Source organism: Drosophila tropicalis, unplaced genomic scaffold (assembly GCF_018151085.1).
Source record: "Drosophila tropicalis isolate 14030-0801.00 unplaced genomic scaffold, ASM1815108v1 contig_859, whole genome shotgun sequence".
NCBI lineage: Eukaryota > Metazoa > Arthropoda > Insecta > Diptera > Drosophilidae > Drosophila > Drosophila tropicalis.
The window spans coordinates 9,874,332-9,890,795 of record NW_027173353.1 but is presented as its reverse complement, the minus strand read 5'-3'; the positions used below and the strand labels follow the sequence as shown (position 1 = coordinate 9,890,795).

General features: G+C 36.7%; 1 protein-coding gene across 4 annotated transcripts in view; it reads right to left on the bottom strand.

Moving 5' to 3' along the window:
* Positions 1–2,854: 2,854 nt before the first annotated feature.
* The window catches only part of Ubx (Ultrabithorax), an 88,936-nt gene continuing 75,326 nt past the window's right edge, over positions 2,855–16,464 (bottom strand). For all 4 annotated transcript variants that reach the window (XM_068297469.1, XM_068297470.1, XM_068297471.1 and 1 more), the window contains one exon: positions 2,855–3,956. In XM_068297469.1, the coding sequence (XP_068153570.1) occupies positions 3,652–3,956 (305 nt within the window). In that variant the 3' untranslated portion in view covers positions 2,855–3,651. The remainder of the gene's footprint in view (positions 3,957–16,464) is intronic.

The following is a 16,464-nucleotide window of genomic DNA, read 5'->3' as shown; positions in this document are numbered from 1 at the left end:
AGCCAATAACAAAAGCTTATTTTTTCCCCAAGTAAAGATCGAGCTTACTTTACCAAGTGATGAGTCAGAGATTGTACAATTTTGTAGACTAATTAAAGAAAGTGATACCGTTTAAGTTTCATTTACATTTTTCAAACATGAATTAATATCTTATTAACTGTATAAAGTTATATTCTGAGTTAAATACATTCACTAAGATTCGCTTACATTCGGACCTTTTCATGTGTTTGAATTAGAAGAGAGTCTCTGGATTTCTTGTGAAAGCGAATCAGATTCAAATTCATGCGCCCGCGCCTAGAGCTGACACTTGGAAGTTATCGATAGGCAATCGCTCTCTGGCGCCCTGGAAAATGAGCCGTAAGTGCTGAGGACTGAGTAAAAAGTGAGCCGGAAGTGCTAAGGACTGAGTGAAAACTGAGCAAGTGCTCATTTTGGCTGGGCGGGCACATTCAAAAACGGAGTAAAATCTTAACACATTGAGATTGTTTACTATTTTTTATTATTGCGATACTTGTCCTTAAACAGTAAACAATAAAGGAAATGAGTTTTCTTTTCAATTCAAGATTGCTCAGCAATCTGGCACAGCATTTGTGTTGAATTTTACTCCAAGTCCGTTAAATATAAAAAAATTTGGTTCTTTATTTTACACTGATAAATTTAGATACGTTTTTGAAAAGAATAAACAGAATAATTTCAAGTTTTCCATTGGATATTTTTGATTAAAAAACGTTTGTTTTTTGTTGTTTTAAATTGTTTTATTTACCACATTCTCACTGGTTGTTGTTGGTTTTTTTTTTTGTTGTTTTTTTCTTTTTTTTTTATAGTACGTATATTTTATATTGATAATTTACAACTTACACAGCTAACATAGAATGGCTTTAAATTATTGTTACATAGAGTTTAAATATACTATATAAACGGGGCTTGATTTTTATTTATTTTCAATTGTTTATTTACTGAAAAGGGAGCCTGAGAGATGCGGCGACTTCTGAAGTTGTGGATGATGAGTGGGCAGGGGGAAAGAAGATTTTAGGCAAATAATGATATAGAAATTCTAGAAATTCTGCAAAATATAATATTTGTAAGGTTGGATGATGGAAATGCAATTACGTACATACATATATATATATATAGAGAGAGATTTGTTGTTGTTGTTGGACATATTGGACATGTTGGATAGTAAAAAGTAAAAGCCACATGAAAATGTACAATATATATATGTATATTAATGTAGTAGCGTTTTTGTTTTTGTTTTGTTTCTGTTTATAAATACGTATGTTTTTTTTTTATGGTTTTGTATGTGTTTTGTTGTTTTTGTTTTCTTGGTAGTGTATGTACTGTCTGTGATTAGTTTCCAATCACGATGCTACCACACTCCATCTCAATATGGATTTTACGTATATCTTCTGTTGCTACAATAATTCACATTGAAATCTTAAATATTGTAAGGGTTTAGCATCTATTCTGGTTTTTGTTTGCGTTGGCGTTTGGCCACGCCTCCTTTACGAATATATATATATGTATATATAGTATAGTTGTATTTACGTATATCTGTTTCCTTTCGCATTTAAAATCTATAACATTTGACTTAATAACTACTTATTTTTATCTGCTTCTTCTACCAGATATTTATCCCACTTATTGTTGTCCATTTATACTCGATCTCGATTTATTTCACTTGCTTGTTTTTACTCTTTTAGTTTAATCATTCATAAATTCATGTAAATACATAAATATATTTATATATATATATATATCGATTTGTATATATATTTGAATCTTAGAGGCTAATTACGTATACATCGTGTGAAGGTATTTGCACTTGCAAAACGAATATTTGGATAAACCTTAACTTCGGTGAATGATATATGTATATATCCACTCATTCTCAGGATGTACAGTTAGATATACATATATACTATATTTATCGTTTAAGTGTGTGTGTGTGTGGGTAGATTGCATTAGCTTTGAGCACAGCTCGTTGCCTCCTTCTTCTCCCACTAAACTTAGTATACATATATGTTGAAGTTGGTATTGGTATCATCGGTATCAATAGCTCTCTATATCATTGTATATATAGTATAACTAACGATCAATTAACGAAACGAGATCAAAAGCAATTTCGCATGCACAAGGGCAACTAACAGTACCCAGCCTAGGTCTGTCTGTGTGTGTGTGTGTGTGTGAAACTTGAGAGTTTGAATTACAGAGAGAAAGAGAGAGAAAACAAATGAAAATCCACACGACACGAGAGACAACAACAATAATAATTGCAACTAAAATAATAACACAATAATTTAATTCATTTTTTTGCTTTTTTTTCTTGTTTTTTTTTTTTTGATTTTTATAGATTTTTTCAAAACCAATAATTTATTCGATTCGCCAAGAGCGAATTTTTGTATTTTCTTTGTTGTTTCTTGTTGTTGTAGTTGTAGGTAAGATAATCTCATTAACGCTTTTCATTAAACTAAACATAATAAAATTAGGCTTTAATTTAATTTAAAAACATTAAGAAAACATTAAACATTACTTAAAAGGAAAAACAGCTTCACTTCGAAAAGTTGAAATTTCGCTTAGCCGAGCGGGAAAACTAAACAATATTTGATTTAAAAATTAAAAACAGAGTTAACTAAAATTGCATTAATTTATAATTTATAAGCAAAAAGAACTATACACATTTTGTTTGTTTGTTTTTGTTTATCATTTACCAATCTAATTAATATATTCAATTTTTGTTTGTTGTTGTTGTAATATTTAGTATTACTTTGCTAACAAATTCTATTTAGATTAAAGTTAAATTTGTTTTTCAATAGATCTCTTTTTTCTTGGGGTTTTTTTTCTTCTTATTTTTTTTAGTTAGTTTTTTGAAATTTTTCATTATTAAGTATTTCGAATTTTTAATTGGTTTAAAAACACGTTATTTAAAAATTCATATCAACAGAATTTCAATTTGAATTCATTTTTTATTATTCTGTATCTCAACATTTTGTTTTTTTTTTTTTTTTTTTTTGGGATTCAGAGTATTAATTCTTGCGAAAAATAATAATTTAAACAAATAGCAGTAAACAACAAAGAGGGCGGATTTTGGGGGGCGGGGCGGGGCGGTAAGGGAAGGGTATACACTTTTTGTAGTTTTCTCGTTTTTGTTTTAAACATAAATAAATCTTACTTTTGCGAATGATTTGTAAATAATTTTGTTTTTTTTTTCATCTTTGTTTTTAGGTTTCGTTTTTTTTGTTTTTGTGGCAACTAAATTTAGTTTGTATTTTAGATTCATTTAATTAGTTAATGCATTTAAGTTAAGTTTTTTTGTCTCGCACTGTTTTACACTACCATTTTATTTACTTATTACTTAAACTATTGTATTACATTTGTTCAATTTACGTATTTTTGTGTTTTTTTTTTTCAAGACTTTACTCAAAACATTTCTCCAAAAGTTGTTTGCTTAGTAGCAAGTTGCATGCTTAGTTTATAGTTTAGTTTTAGTTGCTCTATTCGCACAATAACCGCACAATATGCTCCTTTTTATTTTGCTTTTGTTGTATTATTAATTATAATTCATTTAAGTAAATAGTTAGTTCATTTGTTACAATATGTGTGTGTGTGTGTGGGTGTGTGTGTGTGTGTGTGGTGTGTGTTTGCAATTTCATTCTAATTCTGATCTAAATGACCGCCCTGGACAGCTGCCGCCGCTGCTGCTGCTGCCGCTGCCTTTTGCGCCTGAGCCTGTTTCTCCTGCTCGTTGAGCTCCTTGATCGCCTGGATTTCCTTTTTCAATTTCATCCGGCGATTCTGGAACCAGATTTTGATCTGTCGCTCTGTAAGGCAGAGTGCATGCGCCATTTCGATTCTCCGTCTGCGTGTCAGATAGTGATTCGTATGGAATTCCTTCTCCAATTCGAGTGTCTGGTAGCGGGTGTATGTCTGGCGGCCGCGTCTCCTTAACCCATTGGTGCCTATGAAAACGAAGAAGAAAAACGTAACCACATATTAGTCAAATGGCAAATGATATTAATTTTGTTCCATATTTCAGCATTGACAAAACAAATCTTAGTAAAAACTGTACTAGTTGAAAGACTTTGCGACTTACTTAGTTTAAATGTCTATAAAGTTTTCTTCAAAGTTTCAGTTTCTAATCACGAACTTATCTATTATATCATGAGCTGAGGATATTAACTAAGCGATTCATTTTATATTCACTTGTAAAATCATTTAAATTGAACATATAGATTCACATATATTCACTTTTACCCAAACGAATACATGGGAGTCCCAGTCTAAGCTTTAAAAAATGTAGTGTAATCAAAAAAATGAAGCAAGTAAGTCGACTCGTCGACTTGGGTATACCATACACCAGGTGAAACAAATATTTCAAATTTCGAAAACCAAATGTACATATGTACATATGTCTATTAAATTGTTTTTACATGTTTCTTAGTATGTGCTATCTCGCTCACTCTACGAACACACGAGCACTCTAGCGCCGCTACTAGCCAACGGCCAATTCTGGCCTTGTGGACCGCGTAGTAAAATACGTTCATACGCATATTTTGCATGTTTCTAGTCCGATTTCAATAAAATTTGGTAGTTTTGTAGAAATAGATAAGATTAATTAGTCTGCCGAATTTGAATGCGATAGTCAAAAAAATACAGGAGGAAATCGGTTTTTTCTAAATTATGGAGGCGGAAGTGGGCGTGGCAAAATGTGAAAATATATAAATTCTCCGCGCATACTATGCCAGTGTACATACTAAATTTGATGACTTTAGCTTTGTTAGTTTTTGATAAATCAGTTCTGTTTAATTTGCGGGGGCGGAAGTGGGCGTGGCAAAATTTTTAAATAGCCAATATCTGCGCGTCTATTAAGCTAGTCTACATACCAAATTTAATGTCGGTAGCTATCATAGTTTTTAAGGAAATCAGTTTTATGTGATTCCTGGGAGCGTAAGGGGGCGTGGCTGAAATTCCAATTAACTCTGTACATGTGCATAATACACGAGTACCAAATTTGGTGGCTCTAGCTCTTATAGTCTCCGAGATCTGCGTGTTCATACGGACGGACGGATGGACGGACGGACGGACAGACGGACATGGCTAGATCGACTCGGCTGTTTATCCTGATCAAGAATATATATACTTTATAGGGTCGCAGAAGCTTCCTTCTGCCTGTTACATACATTTTGGCGACTTTAATATACCATTTCACCCTATGGGTGTATGGTATAAAAATGATTCTTAAAAACTCTTAATATTCTTCTGGATTTCAAATGTACAAATATATCCAAAAAGACTCGTCTACTGCTATTACTCGAATAAAATATTAGTTTTTGAATGAAAAGTTACTCATATGCATTAGCTTTTGAACTTATGTGTTTATCGGCGAGTTCAGGATTTCAGGAATTCCTGAAGCATTGATTCCATTAGTGGCTTCCATTTTTATCACTAGGTTTGTGCAGAGAGTCTCGACGTGCTTTCAGGTTGAATTCCAGAAGGAAAAGAGACTGAATTCTCTCAACCGCACACCGAGCCACACTCGATGACAGTCTATATTGTCATCGCACATATCTAGTGTTAAACAGTTCTACATCAGTCATGATATTCATTACTTAACACTGCTCAATTCGCCTTAACAGTAGGCACACAATTCAAATTATTAGAAATGCCTAATTCAATCTCCGACATATTTAAAAATATGTATCATAGAGTGAGTAAGTAAATTTTTGAATTAAAAATTAGTCATTTGAATGAATTTTAAAAAACTAAGGAAATCAAGTAAAGAATCGTTTAAAAACTCAAAATATTACAAGTTCTCTAAGTTTTATTCTTCTAACACATTTTCTTTAATTTCAAAATGTTTCTTTTCCTATCCTGGGTTATATTTTCTTATAAGATTTAAGCATTGTTCAGTTTGAAACTAAAGTTTTGGTACTTTTTTTTTTGGTTTTTTGTTTTGCTGAGTGTAACAACATACATATATTAGGTTTATTGGCATCGGAACAAACACAAACACCCACCCGTCATATGATAAATATACTCATTCGTATATATGTTTTTATACTATGTATATAAGAATATGAGATGTATTTTGTTAATTTATAGTAAACATTTCAACAGGCAAATTAAATTGAAAAATCATTTCAGAAAATTGCAACAAGCTGTTGTTGCTTTCGTTGTTGTTGGCCAATGTCATAAATATAAATGATTTCTTGCTGTTGTTGCTGCGGTTGCTGTTGCTCGTGTTGTTGCTGTTGCGAGCTCAACGATCATCAAGCAACATCAACGTAGGCAGCAGCAACATGGAATTGCCGCACGGCAATTGCAGGCAGCAAAGAAACATTTCAGTTTTATTGGCATTGCCATTACCATTACCAGTTTCAGTTTTGTGGTTTTGTGGCTTTGTTTCAGTTTGGTCAGATCGTTATTTCAAATTGATCGTTTGCTGCCTATACAGAAAAGGCAAAACGTGCCACTGTGTGGGGCATGAGATGTGATCTGATGTAAGGATTCAGTTGGCTACTTAAATAACAGTTATGTGATAATATGCCTGTTTAATTGGCCAAACTGAGAGGCAGAGAGTTAAAGAGATGCAATTGCTGACCGTTGCAATCTCTGATTTCAAGTATTTATGAACTTTAATTTGCCTCAAGTGCAATAAGTCAATATAATATATGTAAATTTGAAAGCTCCTTCCCTTGCTCCTGCCAACTTTGTCTACCTATGTATGCATGTGTGTGTGTGTGTGTGTGTGTGCTTAACTCCCTTTCGCCAGCAGCAGACGACTGACTGAGATTTTATCGAACACACTTCCATGGACAATGTTAACTTTCGCATTTTATTGGACTGGGCGGACCAGAAAGGGGTTTGGGGAACAGTCTGAGTGAGTCTGGGCAAAATGTTAAGTTAAATATTATGAGCATTTATTATGTTATAAATTTGGCCTAAAGGTATTAACAAATTTATGCCGACACGAAAGTCATAAAGTGAAAACGCATTTATCTTTCACTCACACAAACAACAATATTAAAATGCATTTATGTATGTGTGTGTGTGTGTGTAATAAATGGCGAGAAAATTTTATAGACAATCAAAATAATATGAAAATAAAATTTGCCACGGCGCAATTTGTATCTATCTACATATCTGGCCATATAAAAATAAATAAATGTTTATACTATAAATCCATATGAAATGAGAGTATTCGATACAGATATATACATATATACATATATATATATATATGGTAATTATTAACATCAATTTGAATACTTCATCTGCCATTTGATTAAGCAAAATTTCCTAACTAGCTAGTTAAATACATAGTTAAATATTAATTTGTTTCAGTCCCATAAATTTTATTCTAGCTCTTAATTTCTGGAATATTTTAGTGAAATTTTTGTATAACATTTAAATTCTTAAACCATGAACTTAAATTTAACCAATTAATATATCCACTTCAGATGGAAGTTTTTGGAAAAAGTTACCAGGTGATTTATTGACTGATTTGAAAACGAATTAAGTAGACAAATTTGTTTTCATAATTTAAAGCAAGAGCAGGTACAGTAAAAAATATGTACAAAGTACTTATTTTAGATCACTTAAGATCATTGTTTTATACTAAAATAAAAAGGACATTGTAATAAGGCTGTCTTTATGGCAATTTCCAACACTATCAAATTCTATCATCAGCCCAACAGCTTACATGGCCAACAGGGCTAAAACTGATTGAGAATTACACTTGAATGAAGTGAAAAGGATCATCAAATCTTGTGTGAATCAGAAAATGTTTATCTTTAAATTTTGTATTCAAGCGAAAGAATTGAAAAGTTGAAGCATAAAATAAACAAAAAATTCAACATTTTATAGAAAAACAAATATAGTTCTCAATCTATCTTACTTTCCTTCAAAGAAACTATAAATTGAACTCTCTTTGTCAAGAAGTGCCGCAGCATTCTGGTCGAAAAGTATCTTAGCCACTTGTCCTTGCTCTGAACTGGTTACAAAGCATTCGGCGAAAGACATAAATAAATTGATTTAGCTCTCTAAACCTGTTTGTTGATTGGCTTAAATCTTCCCGCTAGTCATTTCCCTGCACGTCCTTTCGAATACATCACACAGAGGCAGAGAGAGAGAGAGAGAGAGAGAAACAAAACCTGGAGAAAGAGTAAGGAAATTTCATTTTATTTAGGATGCAAGGAGGCGCAGTACGTGAGTTTTGCTGAGCAATTTTAAATGGAATTTGTCACGCGGTCCGCGATCCTGCTGCTCCTCCTCCTCCTTCCTCACATCCCTACTGCGATACTTATGCAAAAATAAACTTTTTACGAAACTTTGCCCCCTTTTTTTTTAGCCTCTCCCCTCTATTTTTTTGTTTGTCTTTTTTTTTTTACTTTTTCTCCGGCAGCACTTGCTGGCCAAGTTTCAAATTTATTATGCGAAAAAGTGCGAAATTCATTTTGCTTTTGCTTGGCCGTCGTCGTCGACGTCGACGTCGACGCCGGAGCCTTCTTCTTCATCAGCGTCCTGCTGTGTTCTCATGGCATAGTATGTGCCATTTTCTTTTGTAGACTTTTCGAAAAAATTCTCGTTTTTTTTTTTTGTATTTCTAAGTACATAATTTAAATGTCGGTATGTCTGTGTGTGTGTGTGTGTTGCGAGGGGCTAGACAATAAAACCTAGCATGGAAAGGCGCGAAAATTCAACGTAGATAATTTAAACAAGCGCAAGTGAGATGGCTATGGACTCGGTTGGCCAGGAGTGAGACGATGAAATCTTTTGCAGAATATTTATATATATTCTCCAGTTGCTTCTCCGCAGCTTCTCTTGTGCCTATTCGTTTTTTGGTTTGAGATACATTTCAAGGTTTTCTGTTTTGGCTTTCTTTATTTTCCCATTTTATTTTTTATATTTGGGGAGCGAGTGAGAGAGCAGCTGTGCTCGACTCCGTCTCCAACTCCAACTCCAACTCCGATTCCATACACAGTACGTGTTATATTTTTTAACTTAAATTCCTGAGGGATTTAAAGTTTTGACAGTTTACGTGTTTGCCTTTGCCAGCGAACTTTGAACCGAATCCGAATGGCTCCAGTTTCCCCATCTCTCTCTATGTATGTATGTATATATGTATCTAGTTTACTCTCTCTCTCTCTCTCTCACTCTTTGGACTGACTCACCCCTAGACAGTGAGTCTCATGCGGGAGCGGGAGCAATAAATCTTCAGGTGACGGTGACTCCATGTTGGTTGCATGCGGCACATCGTGTGATCTATGGTTCTATTATAACTATTTATATACACAGATAGCTGGCACACACACACACACACACATACTCTACTTATATTTAATTCGATTTTGTTTTTGATTTCTCCTGGAACAGCAGCAAATGTTCCTTCATTGCTCTAATTTATGCCTTGTTTCGTCTTTGTCGTCGTCATGGCCAGAAAAGGCACATCAAATTGTTACGCACGCGCCTGCCATGCTCCCGTTCCCCACCCCCTCAAAATCTTTATCTATATCTACTATAGAATAGATATTCACATGTCGAAGATATCAGTTGATAAGCCCAGAAAATTAAGACGAAAAAACCACAAAAAAACGAAAAGAAAATGGTTGATCAAATCAAACTTTTTCAACCCTTTTTTATCATTAGAAAGAAATCAATAGGAAATCGATTATATTGATTGTGTGTGAAAGTCACATGTGTTTGTGTGTGTGTCCCCTTTCTCCACCTCTCTCTTTCCCTTGGCAGCATTTTATTCGCAATTTAATTAAATCTATTTTCGTGCGTGTTTGTCATGGGCGTGTTTCACCTTGCGTATGATGTATATACAAACACACACACACACACACACTGTTACACGCACCCACGCCCCCACTGCCAAGGTATATATATAATATATAACTATCTAATGGAAGATATATGTATTTGCCGAGCCAACATGGGTTTATTCTCTCTTGAATTTTAGCTAGCCATGAGTGTCTATAAAACAATTAAATGCGCCACAGCAGACGACGATGTCGGCGAAAAGCCACAGAAAGTCAGTTGAGGAGGCTGATTGTGATTGTGAGACGGAAAACTAATTTTCCGCACTGCCAATCGAGAAGCACTAAATCTGTCAATTAAATTGGCCGCAGGGAGTAGCAAGGCTGAATGGGCGAGGGAGGGGGCAAGTGTTTGAGTGCGTGGTGCATGGAAATGGAAACTCTTAGAACTTGTGGCAGGTGGGCCACAAAGGAGGGGTGATGTTGTGGTTAGGGGCTGGTTTGCTTCCTCAAAATGTTCAGACGTGATTATGGCCTATGCCTATGTTTGGATATTGATGCTTGCGGTGGCAAATGCGCAATTGAGTTGCAATTGCGAACACGAAAGCAATCTTTGAGATACATGCGTCCATATATGGCAGATACACACTAACACACTCTCTCCCCCTCACTCTCTCTCTCTCTGTGCATGTGGTTATCAAATTTTGAGCTACACGTTTAGGGTGTGTGCCAATTGTGCAAAGAGAGATGCCTGCTACACCTTCAGCCAGCGATTGTATTGTATCTTGTGGATGCCAGAGCCTAGAGCTTGCCAGGATGTGGCCTGCAGCCAAGTCAATCCTTAGAAATGGTTAGGAGGCGTAGGAGAGGTGCGGCATTTGGCAATCAGATTTTAATTGCTTTTTGGTGGCTGAGAAATATATATCTATGCCTGCATTTGCATCTCCACCAGCTGCAGCAGTTTGCCTATCCCGGTGGCACTTTTGTAATTGACTTTGTTTGAGTTTGGCTTTCTCAAAATAGTCCCGGCATTCCCATGGCGGAGAAGGCAAAAATTATGTGCCAACGATGATTAAGCGCACATGTGGAGCTTCGTGGCATGTACAGCCTCTCAAATTGCTCAGCGTAATTGAGGCCGAAATTCACTTTTCGATGCAACCGATCGGATGCGTCTTGCAGAAAAGGGTTTATTTCTCATTTTTTTTGTGAATTTGCGGTGATAAAATCAGCTTAACGAACCGGCTTAATACTCACGCGTAGCCTGTTTTTATTTTATTTTCATTTTTCTTCTTGTTTTTTTTGTTTTTCGGGTAATTTTTGCAATGCAAGCGCGCCTCTCAATGGCCGCCCGATGATCTGTGAAATGGAACCGGCGAGGTAGGTAGGTATAACTTGGATTGGGGGCAAACGTATGCAAGTGAAACTGGTTTAGTTGGCTATGGCGGCGGCCAAGAAACTGAGGCAACAGAACCGAGAGAAAGAGATACTCATCATTAAAATAATTCATTGCCTTTTCGCCAGTGTGTAAGACTTTTGTGGTAGCCAACGACAACGGCAGCTTGGTAGTTGCAACTGCAACAGGTAGCCTCTTGGGGTCTGGTCACTGACCAGCAATCCTTAGCAAGGGGAATTATGTATGTTGAATTTTTGATATACGACTTTGGCCAAAACGGTGGGTCAATTTAGTTTGCCAAAAACAAACCATTGATTAACCATCAAAAAGGGACAGATTTTCATATAGTGGAAAATTTCACTTTTTTTATATGCACTCTCTTATGTTTCTTGATGTTTTTCAATTTGCCGCCTCGTCATGGCAATTAAATAAACATTTGTATATAAATGAATACATCAAGTTAAATATTTATTGTCTCTATTGGTTGTATGGGAATTATTATGTATAATAATGCCATCATCGAAGCAAACACCAAACAAAAGACCTTAATGGGGCTTGGATGGAGAGACCAGAATCTGGATTCCAGATGCCGACTGACCCAGTGAACGAGCCCAAAAAACCCAAAGCCATAGACGAAGTGAAACTGAAACGCGACGAAGCGCTGCGGGTTTATCTTAATAGCTCAATTAATGAGCGATGCAAACGCCCCTCTCTAGACCTCTAACACTGAGTTTCCCCTCTCCTGCTCCTGGTTCGCCTACTCCTCGTCAAAAGTAAAACAAAACAACAAAAAAATATATGTGAACATAACACGCCATTTCCATATTTACATAGTTAGATCTGAACCCCTTATGTATGCATATGTATAATGTCTGTTTGTGTGTGTGTGTGTGTGTGTGTGAGAATGAGTATGGAACGCCTTCGCATCTTGTCTTAACCTCGACGTCATCATTAAAATCATCAACGACTCTATTTTGGCTTGACTCCATCTATATAGACACACAACTAGACCCGACTGGCATATGTCGAAGCAGAAGAAGCGCATAGAATTGGAAAAAACAACCAAAAACATTTCGTTTATGTTAGCCAAATGGGGCACAAACGACTCTGAAATACCCTTTAACAATAACTGCAAAAGAATATGACTATTTTCATTATATATCAACAGACATTTTGACATTTTATGTATATTTAAGTGTATTCCTTGAAACATTTCTAGCCAATATGAGAAATCTATAAAATATACTGCAAATAATAATGTATTTTGAATATCCCTTTTACAAAGGATAAAATTTCTATTTCTTCCTAGAAAAGAAGCTCTCCTTTATATCATAGATCTTTCAAACTGTGGACCTCGTCTTCTTAGTCTCTCAATAACTCAATAGTGGATTGAAGCAATATATTATACTATATCTTTCAGTTATTTGAAGCTCTCATAGTTGCCAATGTACCCTATGAGCTTGTGATTAGAGAATAACAAACTGTTTAACAGTTCAAATACCAAACACAAGCAAAAGCATTTTGACGAAGATGCGAACAAAGAGTGACTGTGAAAGAAAAAACGTACATGGAGATGAAGTTATTCAACGATTGGATGGACGATGGAGGTCGCATGGAATGGAATGGTGGACGGGCGGAAGGGCCAGCTCCTAGCAGACGTTTGGCAAATCCAAAAGAGCCAAGACCCAAGTTTGGCCAGAGATCACACAAATGTCGGACATTATAAATAAATAAATAAGTGGCACGATGTCAAGCTGTTTCATATCTGACTCAAGCATCGCAAGCGGATGGATGATGCGATGTTTTGTCCATCACGATGATAATTAAGATGGCAATGGCTATGATGATGCTGATGTCGTTTGCCATATATTTTCAATTTCAGAGCTCATTAGACAAGAGGAAAAACTAAAAATTCAGAAATTCATTTACTGAATCCAAATCGTATCCCCAGCTGATGTCACCCTACCCCCGAGAGTTGTATATTCCCGATAATTATCGATACTAAGTTATGGCCTTTTCGTGGACGGAAGTTTGAAACATTTCCGCACTTTTACAGATCGCAAGTGTCAAATGGTAAATGACGATGGCTCGAATTGAAGTACAGTGGGAAATGGCAAAATGGCTGACTACGATAACGACTGATAAGATGGCACTTGACTGCTTGGATTATTTATGTATGCATTCAGGGGGTAAGAAGAAAGAAAGAAAAAAGCACTTTAAGATACATTTTGCGCCATGCTGGCGTATCTGATTTGCTTGCATTGGTTGGCCTGGACTGGTATCTGTATCTTTTAATTGCATTTACGCGCGCTCAAAGCGCCCTTCTCGTTCGACACGCCCACTCGTTTAAGATGCCAGCACAAGAGGCAAAACTTGTTCTACTCCTTCGACTCCTTGGCAATCTATGCGTTTTTAATTGGTTTTCATGCAGTAGCCATTTACCAAAAAAAACGAAAAAAAAGTCAAAAAAGGTCTCTGAGTACAAAACCCCAAAGGCATAGTCGAATTTCCATTACTTAACTACTTTCTTGGATACTGCTAATTAATTAATTTTGACAAAACTAACATTACCTTGACTCACATTACCTCATGTGCCTTAAAAATTTGGGATCAACTGGCAACAGAAACTTCATTAAGGCCACATAAAAGTAGTAAAAAAAAAAGAAAAGAAAAGGACACGAAAAATGTCCGTGTCGATGTTGGTGTCGGAATTTCACACATAATTGGCACTTGAAGTTTTATTTTCATTCGCCCTCAACTAAACGACAAACTTATGGTCCAAACATTGTGCCAGTCACTGGGTGAGAGTCCTCTCTCTTCCTCTTGGTCAGAGGAGGTGGTTTCAGTTTGCCTTCTCCTGATTCGAGAGCAGCTGCTTCTCCCGAGTAAGTTTTTCTTTTATTTTTTGTTTTGTTTTTTTGGAAAGGGAGGAAATTCCTTGGTGTTGCTAAAAGTGAAAGTTTCTTTTGGTTATCCTGCACTTTATTTCTTCTCACTCTTCTCAAACGATGCTGTTAGAACGTGTGAAATTCGCAGTTAATTTTCTGGCTGCAGTTGCCGTTCATATTCCTCTAACCATTTCGATTCCTGCCGCGTCCATTTTTCTCGAGTTGCAGTCCAGCCCCTACCTTAACACTCTGTACTCTTCTATCCTCCATGTATGTTATAGAGGGAGGGAGAGAGAGAAAGAGAGCTGGTCGAGTTTGTCGTTTGGAAGATTTATGTACAAATTGCTTTTGCGCAAAATCAACAAACACAACATACAGTTGCCAGAGTTTTCCTCCTCTACGGTGGATGAAAATCCAGGAAAAACTGCAATTTTACTACAACTACAACATTTTTTTGTCACATTTTGTCCCACTGTACTCTCCACCCACATTGGTCCTGTTGCAGTTGTTCAATTTTGTGTAGCAGTTGTTTGGTTGGCCTCGCACTTTTGTCATCGTTTTTCCCAATCAATAACATTTTCACAAGTGAATTACTTGCCATTGTTTTGTCTCTTGGGTTATGGGATGGGACGAGAGGGTGGCCAAAAGAAAGTGCTAAAGTTGAAATTTTCATTTTCATTGTGAGAGTTTCCACACTCCGATTTAGCTCCTCCGACATCCATAGATTTATGATGCTTTATAATGAACTTGTAAAGTAATTATGCATTGCGACGCGTAGGTACGAGTATTTATGTATGTATTTGTGTGTGTGTGTTTGTGTGTATGTACCTTGACTTGCTGTTAACCCTTGTGCATAACTCAGGCTCAACCCTTTTCAAAAAATGGTTGTCGTCGTGTGATTTTTAGTCCTCCCATCCTGCGCCTTTTGGTGCCGTTTACGCTTGTAATTACACGCTTCATTGTTGGCCTTCGTACACGCGGACAGGATATCAAGGGATGAGAATGGTGAAAGAAGTGGGGGCAGGAGCCACATCAGCATCTTGGGTCTCCATTTTCATGTTGTGTCGTCGCCTCACTCTGGTGTCGTATATCTTGCTTCTAATTGGGTTTTGTCGTTGTGCGCCGGGCTCGCTAATGTCAACCTTGTTGTCTTGCCCCATGCGTGCTCGACTGCTCCAGCTGCTGGAGCTGCTTGCTTCTTCACTCGACTCGAGATTCACTTAGCTTGCACATGCAAAACAACAAAGCCAACTTCGAGTCAAAGAAGTGGCAAACGAGAAGTAGAAGTCTCCATGCCATCCCTTGCCAAGCGTCCAAAATTTTGCCGAGTAGAGCCATTAAAAGTGGGCGTGGGTGGGCTTTTGGGGATTCTGCTTCAAGTCTAAAGGAAACGGAAACGTTAAGCTTCGTCGCTTCTTGGGATGCCGTTGTCCTCATATGTGTGTGTCTGTGTGTGTGTGTGTGCCGCCTGGTGAATTATGTTGCATGCTTTTAGGTGATTTAGCTCACGTTTGTATGCACAAACGTCTGGAAGGTTTTGGTTTATGTTTTGTTTAACTAATATTTTGTGAAATCTTCTTGAAAATTATGAACTGGCTGGCTGGCCACAGCAAAAGCTTCTCTTCCTTCTCTCACTCTCTCTCTCTCTCTCTCTCTCCCACTCTGTAAGTCTATTTCCCTTGCCACTTTTCTTTTCTTGCATATCTTTCGTATGGCAAAAAGTTTTTCATTTTGCGCTTTGCCAATTTCACACTCTGCCAAACGCTGCAGGGCAAGCAATAATTCTGAGCCAATAGGTCGACCTAGGAACAAGGTTAGCCCCGAGAAGGCGTGGCAGGCGGCAAATGTCCGAATATGAAAAGATTCTTTGGAAGTGAAACTTTTTGCTTTAAGTTTTTAATCGAACATGGAAATTTGATTCTCAATCAACTGAGAGAAGAAACGTTTTCTCTTTAGCTCACTTCTGTATTAGATTATATCTAAGTGAAGTTCCTAAGGACCCTTTACAAATGTCTGTTTTATCTAATAGATATATGCAAGTCATTCGCATCAAAAGCATCTGCAAATAATATTTATCAATACGGCATATTTGGCATGGCTTAACAGTGAACATAAATTTGGACTTTTTGGGGATATAGCCTTAGGTTTGCGACAGTTTCAAGAGCAGGTCTCTTCACACATATTAAAAAAAGGAAGAAAAATGTGAAACAAAAACGAAGGAATCCCTACATCGTTTTGCATAAAGAATAAAGCACCGAGTCATGTGTGTGTGACATCATATCGTATATTGTCGCATGAATTTACGTGACCATATGTTGTCGCTGGAGCGCATAAATTCCAAGTGGCCACAGCCTGAGACTGTTGCTGCTGCTGCTGCTGGGGAGCCCAGAGACTTGTCACCCCTTTTATAAAACTCCAACTCTCT